The 19,547-nt window shown below is 37.4% G+C and overlaps 1 protein-coding gene across 2 annotated transcripts in view; it reads right to left on the bottom strand.

Annotated features, from left to right (window-relative positions):
• Positions 1–19: 19 nt before the first annotated feature.
• Positions 20–19,547, bottom strand: part of cds1 (CDP-diacylglycerol synthase 1) — a 32,102-nt gene continuing 12,574 nt past the window's right edge. Inside the window, exons 2-14 of one of the 2 annotated variants that reach the window (XR_010006494.1) lie at positions 18,735–18,862; positions 17,397–17,493; positions 16,209–16,306; positions 15,768–15,907; positions 13,222–13,280; positions 11,900–11,982; positions 10,031–10,118; positions 9,576–9,644; positions 8,087–8,239; positions 6,153–6,272; positions 4,679–4,782; positions 3,245–3,464; positions 20–2,762 (exon numbers count right to left, since the gene is read on the bottom strand). Coding sequence is in view for 1 of the 2 variants with exons in the window: in XM_003221238.4 (XP_003221286.1) it covers positions 3,335–3,464; positions 4,679–4,782; positions 6,153–6,272; positions 8,087–8,239; positions 9,576–9,644; positions 10,031–10,118; positions 11,900–11,982; positions 13,222–13,280; positions 15,768–15,907; positions 16,209–16,306; positions 17,397–17,493; positions 18,735–18,862 (1,269 nt within the window). In the remaining variant the exon portion in view is untranslated. Of the gene's footprint in view, positions 3,465–4,678; positions 4,783–6,152; positions 6,273–8,086; positions 8,240–9,575; positions 9,645–10,030; positions 10,119–11,899; positions 11,983–13,221; positions 13,281–15,767; positions 15,908–16,208; positions 16,307–17,396; positions 17,494–18,734; positions 18,863–19,547 lie in introns of both variants that reach the window. The other variant, XM_003221238.4, reaches the window with a different exon arrangement.

Raw genomic sequence — 19,547 nt, 5'->3', positions numbered from 1 at the left:
TTAACAAGAAATCGGAATATTAAGACTTTGATCAGAGCTTTTATTATCCCCAAGCCCATCTCTACAAAAGTAAACTAAGATATATGTCTATGTTCAACATTTGCATTATATACACATAATTTTCTACAGTTTTGCTAAACAAGGCAGAGATGTCTCACCCAAGAGAAGTGCATGTTTAAGGAAAATATTGGAAGGATTTTCATTACACCGTTTATTTAAACAGAGAAAGGGAAAATGGGTAGCTGAAATATCCTGGGTGTGTAATGAAGAAAATACAAGCTAAAACAAGCAGATTTCCACTCGCCTTTCTATATCAAGTTCCAAGACATGAAGAATGTACTGGTATTGGTGCAATTCAGAGAGCACGGCTCCTTCACAGTTTTCAGTTTTAATTGAAATTGTAAGGCTTAGCAAATGGTTTCCTACTGGCACCACTTTATAGACTTTGCCACAACCTGCTTATATTGTATACCTGAAGTGTGAGTTTTCACCCACAGCACGTAATATTCTTACATGGTCTCTGAAAAGCACACGGAAAGCCCTTCTTCAATAGCATTCTGGAGACAAAATAATTCTAAACAGTAAGAGTACATCCAAAAACATTTCACTTTTAATGAATAGCAGCATTTTACAATGGGTTCTTTAACAGTGCAACAGAGCTGGCAGATTCAGCTCCTCTCTTAAATTTAATGGCTTAATTACAATCTTATTTCAAAACAAACACTAAAGACATTACACCAAAACAACCCAAATGTTACAGTTATACAATAAAACTAAATTCTGTATTTTCTCCTATGAGTCATCTTCAGGACAGACTAATTAGGCTGATGTTTTCTAGGAAAACTGTTAAGACCCACATCTCAGCAGCCTATACCAGTAATTACTCATTTCAGTGCAAATATTCCTTCTGAAGTCTTAAAACCTGAACTCAGTAGCATTATTTTTCAATTAGGCTCTCCCTTAAGTTTTAGGCTGTGCTCTGTTTTAGCTTCCCAGTTTAAACCCATTGGGTTGTTTGTGTTTAGTCCAAAAGACTGACAGGTGACCCCAGCACTTTAGGAAACTAAAAAATCTACTCATGCACAGAAAAGTCCTGTAAGAGAGGCGTATTTAAAAACACAAGATCACTGACTGCCACTACCCATGATGGTGTGCTACAAATAAATAGGGATCACCACAGGTCCACACAAGGGCAAATGCAGGCATGTTCCTACTCATCTCCTGTATAGACACTGAAATAATGCAGGGAAGAGTGGATGAAGTAAAGCCCTAATGCAACTGTGTCATCTGAAGAAGTCCACCATGTGCTAGACTTCACAAACAACAAGGTTGAACTTCTTCAGAAAACCCAGTACCATATTAATTTGATGTGTAAATGTAAATGGACAAGTTGTTTTGTAACTTATAAGAATCTATCCAGCCTCATGGCCCCAAAATGACTGTTTCCTGCTGTCAAGATATTTGTGTCCTACATGTGCCCTTGCAATAAGCTGATTTGTAAAAAAAAAAAAAAAAAAACCACAAAACAGCTCTTCCCTATACCCCGAATGGCAAAAAATTACAGCTGACGCTGCCACACCATCAGGGCTTTCTGTATCTGATTTTGTCATAATTGGAAAAGCACATAAAGAAGACACACCAGCATTGCTCCTTTGCTACCGAAGCAAATTAGAACATGTGCAATAATGTACCCCAACTCTTCTACAAGTTAGTGCTTAGCATATAAACATTGGCAATCCGCTACTCACCTACTCCAGAATAATCTCTAACATTGCAATAGAACATAAATGAGCTTCAAGCGTGATGTAAACAAATGTCATTCATGCAAGAATCAGAAGTTAACGTGCTGTTACTTTTGCTACATGGTTTAGCTTAAGGAGGCCAGACTAAGCTGTATCTGTTGCCGTCCAACAAAGCAGAAATACCAAGCTTGAGCAGTTCATTGAAAAGAAGGTTTATCCCTAGATACAATGCTGTTTGAATGTTGTCTTGCACAAAGCCCATTTCATCTAAGTGGAAACTGCAGCTCCTCTTCATAAGGTTTTCACCATAAGCCGCTGCAGGCAGGATTGTACTCCTAATGCCCTCAAGTCCTATTACATTAATCACTACCACACTACGTTTTTGGTTTATGTGTGCATCAAAGTTATTACTTTATTTGCTTTAAAATATAGTTTTGGATTATTACATGATGAAAGAAACTACAAAGCAGCAACTCGTGCCATGAATATTAGGAATGATGCATTTCATACAGACTTGTGCATAAGCAGAGTTGGCTACCACTTGAAGGCCCGCCCTTCCCACAGATCCAGATCAGGGATGTTGCCGAACAAATGCCCTCAGGATCACAGTGGAGACGGATGGGAGAGCCAATTCACCTCTCATCCTAGAGCTCATTTAGCCAACGGGCCATAACAGACAAGGCCACCCTGTCTTCATGAAAATGGTCTCAATGAGGCTAGAGATTGCTCACGTATTGCACTTAACACAAGGCAGAGAAAAGAATTTCCATTAAGCCACATCTCTCTCAACCCTGAGGCACAACTGAACACATTTTTAAGAGCCACCAATCCTTGGGGCCCAAAAGTCCTGGATAAAGCATGCTGGTAAAGAAGAGGACAAGAGGTGTTTTGTGCTTCAGAACGATCCTTGTGACTCCCTTCTCCCACCTCAGAAAGGGTACTTCGCTTTGACAAGGACCTGTGCCTTTCCACCTGCTGGTTCCTCCACCCCAGGCTTTGCAAATACAGAAACAAACAAACCTGAGGAATCCAGAAAACGAAGGTATTTGTCACAGCCCCCTTTCCTATTTTTGGAGGTAATATAACAGCATAAAACAGTGTCTATTGCCACTTGATTATTTAGTCACACTGTCAACTAAAATTGTAGTGCCAACACAGTAATATTAAATGTTATTAAATGAACTGGAGTCATTAATAGCATTGCATTAAAATGAGTTCTTATGAAGGATTTGCACACTCCCAAGAATCCCTTTATTTATTTATTTTAGTCTAGATCGAAGGAGTGTGTGCCTCGCCATTTAAAAATAGTTATTTTAAAAAAATAAAAACAAAAATAAAAACCTGAAGCTGAAAACTAAGGGAGATGTCTCTTTTCATCAACCCAAGAAACTGAACTAGGTAACAGAAACATGCAATTGTTGGAAAAGAACTAAAACCTTGCATTGCCTCCTGGGTATTCACAGTAATCTCAGTAAACAAGACATTCATATTTTCAGACCCACCGTCTGTCTTCAGTCCAACGCACTTTGCTCTGTACAAGCAAAACTGCATTTCCAGTTGTGCTTCTCTTTGCAATCCACACTTTGGCCGTTCTATCCCCTCAGAGGTGCCTGAAGGATCCCCTTTTCAATGAGATGCAACTTCAGAGTTTTATAAACACTTAATTGCTCTTCTGGCTGCAGCACCAACAGCTGTTTCAGTAATTTGCTGGGATTAGGGCCTCTGGCAATTAGATTCGAGGAGAAAAAGTACACGTCACTTTCCCTTCCTTCTTTAGTAAATGCATGCACATAAATTATATATTATAAGTCTGTTTTTAAAGTCATACAATAAAGTCTAAAGCATTTTAATTTGAATACAAGCAAAAGGTTATATGAGACAGCATGCTTTACTATATAACAAGCTTTACTGCAGATAAACCCCATCTTATCACTAACATCACTAAAGCTAGCTACTGAAAGGGGGATTCAACTGCTACTCCAAAATAATATCTGAACTATTGGGATTTACATAAATGTTAACCTTAATATTAATACATTTATTACCCACCTCTCCCTGCAGGGGTACAACATCATTATAACAAGAGATAAAACACTATTAAAACACATCCAACAAGATACACCAAGTGAAAATACAAATTAAAATCCAGTGATGAAAATAAAATAAAAAAACACAATTTAAAATAATAACTTTTTCGTAATGATGTGCCTTCAAGTCAATTCCAACTCAGGGCAGCCCTAAGGCAAACCTTTTATGGGGTTTCCCCTGGTAAAATTCGTTCAGAAGAGGTCTGTATTTGCTACTATACCATACTGGCTCTAATTCAGTAAATTACTAGGTGAGTCTTCTCTAGCTGGGAGTATATTTAGGCCTAAAATTATCAGCAAAAGCAGGAATGCTTGACATCCCCTACATGACACACCAATCACTAAAACAGATTCCACATGGGGACAAATAAAAATGCTATTCATTGTCTCATTAATGCTCCAGTGAATATCTGACATTCAGATAAATATTTATTTATTTTTATTTATTTACAGGATTTATATTCCGCTCTTCTCACCCCGAAAGGGACTCAGGGCGGATTACAATGAGCTTTGAATGCACTAACCTGCATGCCCAACGAAAGTGGTACAGTGACTTTAGCAATAACTATGATATGAACTTAGGGATTTTACACATGGCACTAAGAGTTTCTCAATCTCCCCTAATCCAGGTTCCTATATTCTGACATGCATTTAATGCAAGTTTCTAAGAAGCTTGTTTTAAAAATTCTGGTGTCTGGAGTCGTAGTCCAGCACTCAAAACTACTATGCTACACTGGGTCCCTTCAGACACACTACCTGAAAATAATGGGCCGCATACAGGTCTCTTTCCAGTGTCAGAACATCTGTATCAAACTCTGAAATCTTAAACTGTTTCCTATAGGAACATACCTTATGAAACTGGTGATATAGACATGAACAAAGGTAGCCATCAAGTACTGACAGTCAAAGCGGTCCATTATTCCACCATGACCAGGAATAGTGTCAGCAAAATCCTTCAGGGAAAAACATGAAATTAAGAATTGAACAGATTCAGAAGTTACCTTATCCAATCAAAGTAATCAATGGGAAAACCTCCTCAGCTTCAATATCAAATACCTCTTTAGATTTGAAACTATTCTTGGTTCAGCTTAAAAAAAAAACATTTTGAGGGGATTTACTGGACAGGATTATAATGTTTCCTTGTGGCACATGATGTGAACATGCACAAGGGTTACCACCACCCCTTTTTTTAAAAAAAAAAAAAAAAGCCCCTGATGGCATAGTGGGTTAAAACCTTGTGACTTGAAGGTTGGGTTGCTGACCTGAAGGCTGCCAGGTTCGAATCCAACCTGGTGTTTTGTGCTCCCTCTATCAGCTCCAGCTCCATGCGGGGACATGAGAGAAACCTCCCACAAGGATGGTAAAACATCAAAACATCCGGGCATCCCCTGGGCAACATCCTTGTAGACGGCCAATTCTCTCACACCAGAAGTGACTTTCGCTCCTGACACACACAAAAAAACCACCCCCTTTTGATGCAGAGTATTATCATGCATTGATTCTGCACCAGAAAAATCTTCGGCATTTATGGATGCATATAAATGCCAAGTGTGTTAAAGCACTGAGCTGCTGAAAGGTCCCAGGTTCAAAATCTGGGAGCAGCGGGAGCGGCCGCTGTTAGCTCCAGCTTCTGCCAACCTAGCAGTTCAAAAACATGCCAATGTGCGTAGATCAATAGGTACCACTCCGGCGGGAAGGTAACGGCGCTCCATGCAGTCATGCCGGCCACATGACCTTGGAGGTGTCTACGGACAACGCCGGCTCTTCGGCTTAGAAATGGAGATGAGCACCAACTCCCAGAGTCAGACATGACTGGACTTAACGTCAGGGGAAAACCTTTACTATAAATTATATACCTGTTATGTGGAATCTAACTGCTGCTTTAGCAGTATAAAGTTGACAGTAATGTATATTTGGCAATATGATCGTATTTTATTAACTTATATTACTATATAAATTAATATATTTCTTTTTTATTTTTGTGCCAAATAAATTCAGCATTTAAACATATTGCAATAGCCATACAACTATGTTATATCCCACCTCAAGTATTGAGGACAGGCAACTAACAAATAGATTTTATTATCATTATCACCATCATTATCAAAGTCAAAAGAATTACAGTTCTTTTATGTCCTTTAGGCCATTAATCAGTTACATTGAAATTACAGCTGAAACCCTTTGCATTTTTGTCCAGCTGAAAAAAAAAATCATCCCTGGTTAACTGAGGGAGCAGATTTTATTTTATTTTTTAAAATCCACATATTTAAGAGTGTGTCTGACAGGGTCAAGGAAATCTTTAGAAATGCTAATTGATACATACCTTTATTTTGAAAGCTCTTTTAAATCCACTAGCAAAAAAACCTCCAAATGGCCCAATTAGGGATGCAAAAGTTGACAAAGCGATGCTATGCATTTGGAATGGATACAAATTCACCGATTCCTGCAAAAAATTATATAGCCATTAATTTTGTTCAGCATTAACTAACATGAGATAGCTCTTCTGTCCTCACTAACTCCCACACAAGAACAGTCTCAAGAATATGTACATTCAATAATAAAGTCTACAAACGCAGATTAAGATTTTGATGGGAAATCAAGACAGTTTTTATGTCTCCAGTATATAAAACAGTCACAATTACTGCCTTGCAAAAAACGAAAGTGATGGCACAGGCTGCGAACACAGGCTGTGCGGAGTAAATCACAAATTAACTCTTTCCCTTTCTTCAGCTCTTTCCCTCCCTATCTCTCTTTACTAGTTAGTATTTGGCAATGGCCACAAACTCGCTTTGGGAAGCTTTCATACACCTGCCATCTTCTGTCAAGCAAAACAAAGTAAGAAATTAACGAATCAAGTGCCATTTTCCCCTCCTTTTTCTGGAAGGAACTCAATGTCCCGCAGAAAAGACCCACAGATGCAATTTCAGATGTCACAGCAATCCGGTAGGATTTGGGAAGGGGGGGGGGGAGGAGAAGACAGGAATTGGGTCAAATTTTCTTCTTCTTCTCTTCCGCCTATTTGTATTAGCTAAATTGTGGAGGGTGTATCAGAGCCTATGGAAACTATTACTAGGTCTCGGCTATGTACAAGGATCATGCCTGGCTAAAAGAGACAAAAGTGCAAACTAATTCCAGAAAGCATACTCTGGAAGAGTGAATTTTTAAAAGATGAGGCAGACAGTGTACAAGGCAGTCACAGAATATATTCCTTATGGAACCATTACTGACCATCTCAGTAAAGGTACTAAGACAAAGAAAAACAAGTGCTACCAAAAACCAGAGCATGCAGGAAGAGTGGTCCATGTAGCTGCTCCTAATAGTACCATCAAAATGTTCACTCTCTGTGGAAGCTCCCCATCAAGAAACCTGGTTAGAAGTTCCAAATCAGCACCAATAGGTTGGAATTGAATGCCATCAAACTGATATTTGTTGCCTTCTGACCTTAGTCAAGTGTGAAAAGCAATGCTGACTCTGGGCATAAGTCTTGCATTTGCTCACCCATGACAACAATACCTCAGTGAAATTAATAATGTATACAGTCTGGAAGGAATTTTCAACATCTGTTCATAGGAAAACCAGAAATATGCCAAAATTAAGATTGATTTCTGCCTAGTTAATAATCTATAACCAGGATCTCAAATAGCCTGGTTCACTAGAAAGTAATAGAGAATGCAGCACATCATACAAGCCCATGGAACTGCAGCAGTCTGTACACAATACCTTCATTGCCAACCATATCTTTCAGAATAAAGGATAAGTGCTTTTAGCCTACTGACCAAAAGTTTCCTATATATATTTCCATCTAGTCTGCTTCTACATTTGCTCCTTCATCTGACCTGACTGTACAAAACATTTTGGGAATGGAAAGTAATGGAATCTCCTAACAGGATAAACTTGGCAATAATTCTGCATTACATTATTTGCCATCAGGTCGCCTGCCAATTTATGGCGACCCCTCAAGAGGTGGTTTTCCCAGTTCCTTATTCTGAACAGCCTGCAGCACTTGATCTTCACTGGTAGTCTACATCCAAATCCTAAGCAGGGACTGATCCTGCTTAGCTTCCAAGGTCAGATGGGATCTAGTGCCCTTGAAGTATCACACTATTTAATATTTCATTTGATATATTGGTGGCAAAGGGATGAAAAACTTTATACACATTCTTCCTATTTCAATTGGTCTAGAATCTAGCTCCTAAGAAACTACATTATACTGATTTCATGAATCCAGGTTTTCTTCCATGATTTAAGTTTACTTACTTTTCCTAGAAGAACTTGAAGTAATGGTGGTAAGGAGTATTTCTGCAACTGGAACAGTTCTGAAGGTTCACACTCTGTGACAAATCTGTTAGTCTCACTGTTGTATTCCACAGGGCATACAAAATACTGATATTGAGCCAAAAGGTAGGCAGCCTGAAAACCACAATAAAGATACATAAAATGTTCATAACATTATAACCTGGTCACGCCCATTTTTATAATCATGGTCATTGATTTTTGTTGAACAGGGTCTGATGGAGCCTCAATGCTGCTGTCTTTCTTTTATGTTAAGTGTGTTTTATATGGATTGTTACAATGTTCTTATTTTATTTTACTGGTGGTTTTGTTTTAATGGACTGTTGCTTTAATATATGTTAGATTTTCTGTCCCACATGTAAGCCACTCTGAGTCCCTTCGGGGAGATGGTGGTGGAGTATGAAAATAAAGTTATTATTAACAAATCAAAGGCTACTCAAATGTTGTAACATAGTAACATAGACGCACCCCAAGCCAAGCTCCATGAACTGGCTGGTCACAATCAACAACGTGCCCAGCACAATTTCATAGACAGGCAATGAAGTGTCAGGTTGAGAGTCAAGTTTTCCCTTTAAAGCTTCCTTCCTTAGTTGGGAAGTATGTAGTCAGTTCAATTCCCAACACTACAGTGACAGGATGCTCATATGGAACAATGACGTGAAGCTATATTCTGTCAAGAGCAGGTGATTCCCAGAGCTGGGCAAACTACCTGCCCTGGATGAGGTTACACTCTCCGAGGAAACAAGTGTATAGGCTGGGGGCATTATTAGATCAATCTCTATAACTAGACAGCAACATGAACTCTGTAGGCCAGAGTGCTTGGGGTCCACTTCAACTGGGTTCCCTTTCTTAGGAAGGTCTAACGTAGCAAGGGAACTCCATGCACTGGTAACTTCCTGCAATGCACTCTACATGAGACTGTTCGAAACTGCAGCAAATGTAAAATGCATTGCAGAGAAACCATGTAACATCATTTTTAAAGACGGCTTGTGACTTCAATATCTGAAGGGGTCCCCCTCCCTGCATATACCTGTTTGAAGGCTGCCAGAGGGAGCCTCCACTGTGCCCTGTCACTACTTTGAGTGGCACTGTTGTAGAGAGTTGTGTACTATTGTGCTACCTACTGGATTTCATTAATTTATGAGTTACTATTCTTTATAAAGTCAGCTTTAGATTGATGCTTACTTTGGTTAAAGAAGATGTCAAAGTAAAATATCCAGTCAGCTCATTTACACTACAATAAACAAAGTTGCCCGTCACTGCAGTTATACTCCCACGGCACTCTGCCATCCCCATAATCTGGTAACACAAAGATATTCCAGGCCATAACTTGTTAAGAGCTCAGTGTTTGAAAGCTAGAGAAGGCTGGAGACATTTCCAAGTTCTTCATGCCAGTTTTAAATCCAGTTTCAAACAACACATCATTAGTATGAGAAGTGGCACAGGCACTTACAATGAATCCAAACACAACTGTGGTAAAGAAGCCGCCAATGAAGCCTTCCCAGGTCTTTTTGGGTGACAGCTGGACATGGAGAGAATTGAACAAGTTACAAGTTTGAATTTAAGATTCGGTGAGACACTTTGTTACACATACTGCAGTAAAGAAAAACAGTTATATCTTTGGAAACTTGGTTGCTAATTTTTGGATTGGGGTGGGGTGGGTGCCCAAACATCAGGGAAGGTACAAATGAAAAACAATGAAAATCTGTACTTTTATATCTAACATTCAGTTAAAGTGCCAGATAATAAAAAAATAAACACTATAATTTTCCATGCAGTTACATGTTACAACAGGTAGTCTCTACAAAATTATATTCCAAAAAAGCAACAGTTTTACAGAAGAAATGGTAGTAAGTACATATTTTGGTCCAGTTGGTACATTCTTTGATTAATAATTGAATTTTGTACCTTAATTAATGGAGTTCTGCCAAAAAAGAATCCAAAGATATAAGCTGCAATATCGTTGCAAATAACACTTGAGATTGGAACCAGAAACCTGGGTAGGGAGAACAAAAGGTTAATTTAAACTAAACAGCAAAAAATATTAAGCATGAATGGATTCTTAAAAAATATCTCACCAACCCAGTCAGAAGAATTTACTCATGTAACAATATCATTTTTAGTATAACTTTTAAATACTTTTGGCCAACTGCTTTTAAATCAATTTTTTTCAGAGTGATCATTTAATGACAGCTCTGTAAAGCAAAGCAATTATGTACACTACAAGGATATGCCCAGCATTTTGAAAGATCTGAAAAGTGTCGGGGAGGGGGGTGGGGAGAAATAATACAGAGATAGTGTCAAAAAGACAAATGTTGTGTATAGGACTGATATAATTAAAATGCAAATGCTATTATTAGTCCAATCTCTTTGTAGCTATTTATACCAATAGAATTCTTTAAAAATATATTCCTCGTTTGTTTCTCCTTGTGTACGAAATCTATTCAGACATGAGTAGACCAGACCAATGGATTCCATCCACAGGAAAAGAGATTCCACTTAAACATTAGGAAGAACTTCCTGATGTGAAGAGCTATCTGACAATGGAATATGCTGATGCCTCGAAGTATGGTGGAGTCTCCTTCATGTAGGCTTTTAAACAAAGGCTTGATGGCCATCTGTTCATTGTGCACTGATTGTGTATTCCTGAATGACAATTTGGGGTTGGACTGGATGGCCCTTGGAGTTTCCTCCAACCCTATGATTCTATGAACTTGTGACTGATAATATCTTCTTAATGCATGCATAGCCCTTAGAAAAATTTGCACTTGGTAAATAAAAAGAGTCATAATCTTTTGTAGGAACTCTGTCGACCTGAAGTTCACATGAACAAGGTTACATTAGACATCAGCCATTATTCTTGATTGCCTTCATATTCACTTCAACGCGTAACACATGTTATTTTTCTTGCCAGAGAAAACCCAATGTGCATTTTAAATTACTGGCAGGTATGAACAGTGGGGAAAAAAAGGGGTGGAAATCAGGAGAGCTTTTGAGGTTATGCAGTGGCTACGAGCTCAGCAGAAATGTTCACCATCTATTCGTTGAACGGCTGCCAAGATAACATGCTGTATCACAATGGTCTTTCAAACTTCCTTCCGTTTCAAAAGCAGTGTGCCATGGTGAAGTGGGCAGGGAGTTAACTAGAAGCAAGACATGCTCGCTTATTGCTCATATAATGATTTTCATAACTTTTTAGATCATAGCCATGGTTAATGCACGTAAAAATAGGACATTCTTCCAAAATACATGGCAATCCCACTCTTCTAACAAGCACTGCAATTCAGTCAGAATTTTAACCACAAATCTACTGATGATGTTATTGGGACATGTCACACAAAGTTGACATGAGGGGAATGGAAGCATTCTTTAAAGAAAATGTATGAGTTGCTGAGGAACATCTATACAGGTCTCTTCGAGCTACAAGTTTTAGAATAAGTTGTATTGATATCAATGGACTTCCAAAAACCATGAATCTGGGACTCAAATAGCACTTTATTCTTTAAACTGGGTTCAGCAATCTGCAAAGAGTGATAAATAATATTATAAAGCCATTTTCATCTTTTGTGTTGAACAGAGAGTGAGCTTTCAGTGATTAATTCAATGATTAACTTATTTTCCTGTCATTTCCAGAAATTTTATTTTGAGCCCTAGACAAGACTTCACTAAATATCTGCAGAAACCAGTGAAAAAGAAAACTGAAAAAAATAATCAGAAAGGTAGTGCTTATACAAGTGACACATATGCAGAGAGTTGCAAAAATTACTGTCCCCTTACCAGATCATGCCTTCAAACAGATTTTGGATGACAAGATGGGATTGAGTTACAGTGATCAGCAAAGTGACATGAGTCCATGCGAACTGTTAACAGTGCAATAACACAACAGTTAGTGACAGCACAGCACAACAGCACAAATCAATATGCTTACATAAAAATGGTAGTTTAGCCAAAAGAGTGACACAGACATTCTAAAGAAATGAGAAGTGTATCACAAACTGTGTTAATTTCTAAAGACAAGACAAGACAGATATGAAAAGAGAACTGTATCAGATTGCCTACAATTTTTTAAATCTGATAATTAAAATATTCAACATTTAATTTTAAAATCAATTGGGAAGTAGTAACATATTCTACGTGTATGTATGAGACACAGTCTAGAGTTAGAACAGAGATGTCAGTAGTAGGATTATGAGGAAATCATGCTGTATAATTATGAAAATTATCAGAACCAAAGTTGGATGCTGTGACTGCCTAATATCTTGGATCTATATTGCATCTTCAACATCTGTTATTTCCAACAAAGCTTGTGCAAAGTAATAACCTTTTCTTAATACATCCAGAATCTAGTTTAAAGATACATCCTCCACACCACTGTTTCTCCAGTATAATTCCCAAATTTGTATGCAATCAGATGAACAAATATAGTGACACAAAGAGCAGGTATACACTCAACTTGAGTTTCCACAATCATATAAGCAGACAGTACACATGCTCATATTTCCAGTTATACTTCTAGGGTTTTTTTGTAAGAATTGTTTTAGTTTTAAATATGTTTAGTTCTAAATATGCTGCTTTTCACAGTCCATTTTATCATGTTGACATTAACCCAATGGTTTAAGTTTTCCCCCTATGTTTTTATCATCTTGCACAGTTGCAAGTATATTTGTGATAAATCCAGGAAGCAGTACTGTGTAGAGATATCCCAAAGTAGTTGCTGCATCCACCCAAAGCTATAATGCATGACAACATTTAAATTCCAATTAATCTTTTTCTATTTACACTCTTTAAAGACCCTGAATACAATGTCAAATTTCCTGAATTTTGACAGAAAAAAACAAGTCTTGCCTTCTCCAAATATTATTCGGTCTAAATTGGCAGAAAGCATTATATTCAAAAATCTTCAATAACATATTGTCAACGGCCTCTCTATTACAGGTCAAACGTGGATTTGTGTCAATAATGTGAGTGGGTAGCAACTGTTTAAAGTTCACATGCCTTTAAATATATATTTCAATGTTCTATTCAACAGTGATAAAGAGGGAATGATTAATGCTGACAATATTAAGAACAGGTTTAGAATCTAAGGGCTTGATACGCACCATGTAAAACTGTAGACGATAATGCCTTTTCACCAAACTCAATACAAACAGGCAGAAACCTGTGCATGGAATATAAAACAAGTAAATGTATTGCAGCATTATTCTCATACCATTGAAAGACAGAACAAACAGAAATTAGGCTGACAACAAAAGATGGTTTCATTATCAGGTCACTCCCTCTTTGGTTTTCAACTATAGCTGTCTTACCCACCCAATATAACTCACAATACTTTGTTTTTCTTTAGTGGTTTAGTAAGTTTCCATTACACCCCCTAATTCAATGCATAAGGAGCTAGTTTAGACACTTAACTCAGACAAGAATGACTGCAAACAAGCAAACAACAAGATATGTTTCAAGGAAACCAACAGAAAAATCTTGAACCCTGGTGGGTTAAATACAAATTTAACAGATAAGTAAATTCCCTGTAACCTGAATAGCAACCATAGTTTTTGTACGCTGGAGTAAAAATCTTAGGAGTCCATCAAAAAGATGAACAATATAGATTACTGTCTTGAAACACATGAATTCATTCATATCTGACAACTTCTTTGCAGAGTATTCACACAACAAGGCTAATGTGAACCACACACAAGCCTACATAATCAGCACTGTAACAGCTCAACAGCTGAATCCTCCAACAGCCAAATATCTAATGGAACAGAAATACCACCACTGCTCTCCTGAAACCAAGCCAAGGACCACATTCCAACACTGCAAGTATACCGGTAGCTGAAAATGTGTTGCTGTAGGGTCTGAGGTCTCAGAATACGGTAAAGTCTGATTCCAGCATAGTGTTCTTCTGCATATAGTTTATGACTCAATGATTTACATAACATAGTTGTAAGAATAAACGGGTAGCAACCTCTAGATATGAATTTTAAGAACCAAGTGAAAGCCAGAGGTAGCACAAGTTGCATGTATGCAAACTGGTTCCAGTCTTTACAAGATACAGAAAGTCAATGTAGTTTCTCCCAGATTAGTACAGTTTCTTATACTGGACAACACTATCCATTTGTCTTGATTTGCCAACATGCTAGAAAGCAAAGTTACTGGAAAAAGATCCCTCACAACTGTTTCATAGTTGGGAAAATACCTATCCGTAATACACAAATCCAAAGTGTCTTCTCAAAGTGTTGCAAATTTTTACTTTGCATTTACCAGGGAGAACCCAACTTCAATCTTACTTGACATATATATCTGTATAAAACCTAACTTTATATGCTGGCTTTCTATACATTACACATACTTTTTAAAAGAGATCCTACCAGTGTTCTTTGCTTGACTAATCAAAGCCAAAATACCCATTTATTTGTTGCAGGAATAGCAGCCACAAGCAGGAGTTCCACCAGCCAACAATCAGTGCACAGTCAGCCCTCCGCATCCACAGATTCTGTATCCATGGATTCAACCATCTGGATTTCGCCATTTTATAAGGGACATTATTTTACCATACCACTGTATACAGAAGGAGCTGACCACTCATAGACATTGGTACCTATTGGGAGGGGGGGGAGCTGTTACCAAACCCCAGAAGATACCAAGAACTCACTATACACTAGTAAATGGGAAGCCACCACCATCTTGCTCTTCAGACTATTATATTACTTTTGTTTTAAGAGGCATAATTGGCCTTTATCTTATTATATGTTAATCTATTATAATTCCCCCTAAGCTCTAAAGAAAAGAGCAAAGCCAACAATTTTTTTTTAAAAAAAAAATACAAAATAGCTGATGTGGAAACGACTTCATGCTTCCAACAGATCTTTCTGTACTATATTCCGACATAAAAACAACATCACACTGAAGACATAAAATTTAAAAAGTAATGGGGTAGGACTATAGTTATCAAGTTCTCAAAATTCATTGCAACATGTTGAGAAAGGGGCCACAAACTAAGGCCCATGGGCTGGATGCGGCCCTCCAAGGTTGTTTACCTGGTCTCCGCCCTAAACTTTGACTTAGGGTTGCCCTAGGTCTGAAACAACTTGAAAGCACACAACAACAACTATCCTAATTAACTTGACTATCTCATTAGACAAAAGCAGGCCTTCACTTCCCAATGAAATACCGGTAAGTTTATGTTGGTTAAAATTGTTCTTCATTTGAAATATTGTATTGTTCTTTCATACATACATACATACATACATACATACATATATATATTTGCACTACAAATAAGATATGTGCAATGTGCATAGGAGTCAGCTCATGTTTTTTTCAAATTATACTCTGGCCCTTCAACAGTCTGAGGGATAATGAACTGGCCCTCTGTTTTAAAAGTCTGAGGACCCCTGGTGTTGAGGATTATTTCAAGAGGCAGCATACATGTTCATTCTAGAATTTCTGGTTTAACAAGTATTGTATAAATGATATCTACTATTTCCCTCAAAGTGTGAGAAATAGTTATGTTAATTTTCTATCATATACTTTAAAACATCAAGCCTCTCACACATACAGAAAAGAAATAATATAATAACATAACAAAACACACTTGACAGTAAAAAAAACAAAAAACAAAAGACACTTACAAGATGAAGTAAATTACCTGCTAGATAAAGTGTAAAGGATATAAACCGGTGATAGCGAATTAGGAACTGAAGCTGCTCTCGTCTTTGAACAAATGTAGCAAAGTAATCTGCTACTGTCTCACCATAAAAGAAGTAGTTCACACAAAGCAGGAAATACCTGTAACATATATAGGTGCAAAGTTAATTTCAAATTAGGGAACCATGTGTTTGTATTTTCTTTTTATACTTTTATGTCTCTGAATCAAATTAAAATCTTGAATTCAGACCTCAACATTTTGTACGTATACAGTACTGCACTTTAAATATTGTACAAATCTATGTAGAAAAGATACAACAGAGCTTTATGATGGAGAGTAAGCATATGGGTACATGTAAACAAATCATTGGTTTATGTTTCCACTACAAAGCTGTACTCATGATCTATGAATAGAGATAGAAAAATTGCACTTGTTTCTTACCAGCTTAGTGTCCTAAACCATGGCAAGTCATACGAACGATAAACTCTATAACCTATAGTGATGATTTCATGGAAACATTTCACTTGTATGCCCAAGACCTGAAATAAAGAAAAGGGGTCGGTAAAGTTCATATATATACATGCAGTTTCCCCAAACCACTAAATTTAATACTCTTATTTAAAGCATGTGTTATATTCACAATGGAAAACTAGTCATATCATTCTGCAAAAAGTGAAAGGATCTGATGGATCAGACTCATTGCTATCTGATAAAGTACTGTGTTCTGTTTACACAGTGGCCAACTTGCTGCCTCTGAGAGGCCCATAAGCAAGGAAGGACTCTTCAACTTGTCCTGACCAACACATTGTATCTGATTTGTTGTCATTATATATCTTCCTGATGCTAACAGCTGTTTGACAGTGGAATATGCTCCTTAGAGTGTGGTGGAGTCTCCTTCTTTGGAAGCTTTTAAAAGAAACTGGGCTAACATTTGTTGGGAGTGCTTTGTGTGTTCTTAAACAACAGCAAGTTGGACTGGATGGTCTCTTGGAGCTCTATAATTCAGGTTATTTCTAACTTATAGCAAGGGCTTTTAGCAAGATTTCTGGGGTATTTTTGCTCTTCCTTCCCCTATGGTTGGGAGATGGACTAGCCCAAGATCACCCAGCTTCTTTGTTCAAGAAGGAATCTAAAGTCCTGTTTTCCAGAGCTTTGGTCCAACAAATCATTACACCATGTTGCCTCTTAGTATATCTAGTGATGACTGGTATATATATTACTAACCACTGAAGCCCATACTCCATTAATTTATCCAATCAGCTTTGAAAATGATGCAAGTTGGCACCTACCACAAAATCTTTTTGGCAGTGAATTCCACAGTGTGACAAAGTAGTGCATTAAAAAGTACTTCCTTACATATGCCTAAAATCTCCCATCAGTAATCTTTGTCACATCTCTGAAGATGAAGAAATTGCAATCACAACATTTCCTTTCTACTCCTGGCTATCTCAAGATTTTTTTCAGCAATACAATACAGGCACTACAACTCTGCTACTGTTGTGAACAACAGAGAATCAATAAACCTTGCCAGTTTACTTCATATAGTGACCTATTATGAGATCCAAATCTATCCTACCCTCTTATACTAGTGAAACAAAGTATATCAAGCAAAAAGTTTGGCACACTTACAAGAAGCATCAGCATAAATGATCCCATGTATATGATCAGGAAAAAAACTGAAATCATAAGTAATGTTAAAATCCCTCGAATCCACCAATTCTTCCATCTAAAATGGGGGAAAACATAAAAAGTGAAGTTAGAACTCTTCACACAAAGGGAAGGAATGTCCCATTTAATCATTAATCTACACTAACTTTATGACCAGTTAATAGACGAGCAAGGGCATGCTTATGATGAAACAGAAATATCTTTCATTAACATAAAAATAATTCAGTTCCAAATGAGAATACAGGTTAAGTATTACTTAAAAGAAATATAGTCAGAAGAGTTTGAGATTTCAGATTTTGAAATACTTGTATTTGCATATATGAACATGAGATATATAGAATATTGCTTCTTAAACTGTGGGTCCTGAACCAAAATGGGGTCACCTTTGCTAAACGTTGGGGTCTCAGTACATTGGGCAACAGTGAAAGCTTTCTGAACATAACCTAGTGGTTGTTTTAGACACTTACACGAATCTGTTGTGCAATGTTTACAGTGGAATCTGAAGAAGATGCACAAGAAAAGCAGCCCGTTTAGCGAATCTTGTAAATGTTGATTTGTTAGCAGTAAATGTATGCCTATTATATATACCTATATAAGCTACATTAAAAATTCTCAGGCCAAAAGGAGTCCTGGGCGGAAAAGTTTATTTAAGAAGCCCTGGTCTAGGAGGTAGGAACCAAATGTAATGAAATTCAGTTGTGTTTCATGTACACTGTAGTCATATAGCCTGGACATAATTTTATATAAGATTTTAAAGTTTTTCTATTTAAAAAGAGCACCTCCAAGCAACATACAGTATTCCAAAACTCTTCAGTAATGCTTGCCCAAATTCATAAGTTTGCCCTTCATCAGTACCTTAAGAAGATGAGGCCCTGCTCGCGGTCCCGTCAGCCTCACAGGTGCGGCTGGCGGGGACAGGAGACAGGGCCTTTTCAGTAGTGGCTCCCCGCCTATGGAACGCCCTCCCCAGTGAAGTCAGGCAGGCTCCCTCCCTCCCTATCCTTCCGTAGGAAGGTTAAAACTTGGTTGTGGGCCAGGCTTTCGAATAACAATTAGCAGCATTAATTACTATTATGTACGCTGGAACTCAATTGACAGACCCAGTATTTTAAACTTGAACACGCCTATCTGTATTTTATAATGCGTTTTATGAATGTCTTATGTAAGTTAATTTTTTAACTGATTTATAGTGTATTGTACAGTTTTTATATGTGTGTTTTATTTTAAGCCGCCCTGAGTCCCCTGTTGGGTGAGAAGGGCGGGATATAAATATTGTAATAAAATAATAAATAATAATACCTGGAAGATAAGCCAGAAAGGGCCTTCTTAAAAATTTCTGGAGTGCTGTCTTTTGCTGGAACAACTTCAGGAACATCTAAATCAGTTCTGAGATCTAGTTCTGCAAACCTTTCATCACCATCTGCATCCTTAAAAAATACAAAATTCAAGCATAATACTTGGATAAGTAGGCACAAATGAATCAACACATTAATACACTCAATGTGAAATGAGAAATAGGTTCCAAAAAATGGAAAACAAAACAAAACCCAGCCCAAATTGCTTCCTAAGTGTCAACATTCCAACATTCCAAACAGCAGAACTGTATATACAAGCCATAAAGTAATTTCTCACTTGATTTTAAAATCATGTGCTCACTGGTTTCAGAATACTAGAAATTGGCTTTCACAATCTCAATGCATGCATATGCACATAACTTACAATTTTTAAATGCTCCTGTAACTAGTTGTTACAGCCACAACCACATTAAATTTAACATCATGAGAGAGCAGCTTTGCTGTATCAAAGTTATATAATTTAAAACAATTATTACATAGCATGTTCTTAAGGCTCGATTGATTTGGTCAAGTTCAATTTATAATAGTATTTTGTATGCCTTAAGTAAGTCTTTGTGATTTAAATTATTACTGCACCCCAACATTGCATTCCTAAATTCTATACACAAATATTGCTAAGTAAACATTTTTCTAAATGGAAACTGCCAACTTATTAACAGAAGGCACATCAAAACATTTTGCTGCACATCATCACTCATATCTCAAAATGAAGGTCATTCTGCTGCTTCGAGAACATTTTTGGCTGACAGGCAAAGTA

Source organism: Anolis carolinensis, chromosome 5 (assembly GCF_035594765.1).
Source record: "Anolis carolinensis isolate JA03-04 chromosome 5, rAnoCar3.1.pri, whole genome shotgun sequence".
In the NCBI taxonomy this organism is placed as follows: domain Eukaryota; kingdom Metazoa; phylum Chordata; class Lepidosauria; order Squamata; family Dactyloidae; genus Anolis; species Anolis carolinensis.
The sequence above is the reverse complement of the archived record's forward strand: the minus strand, read 5'-3'. Positions and strand labels throughout refer to the sequence as shown.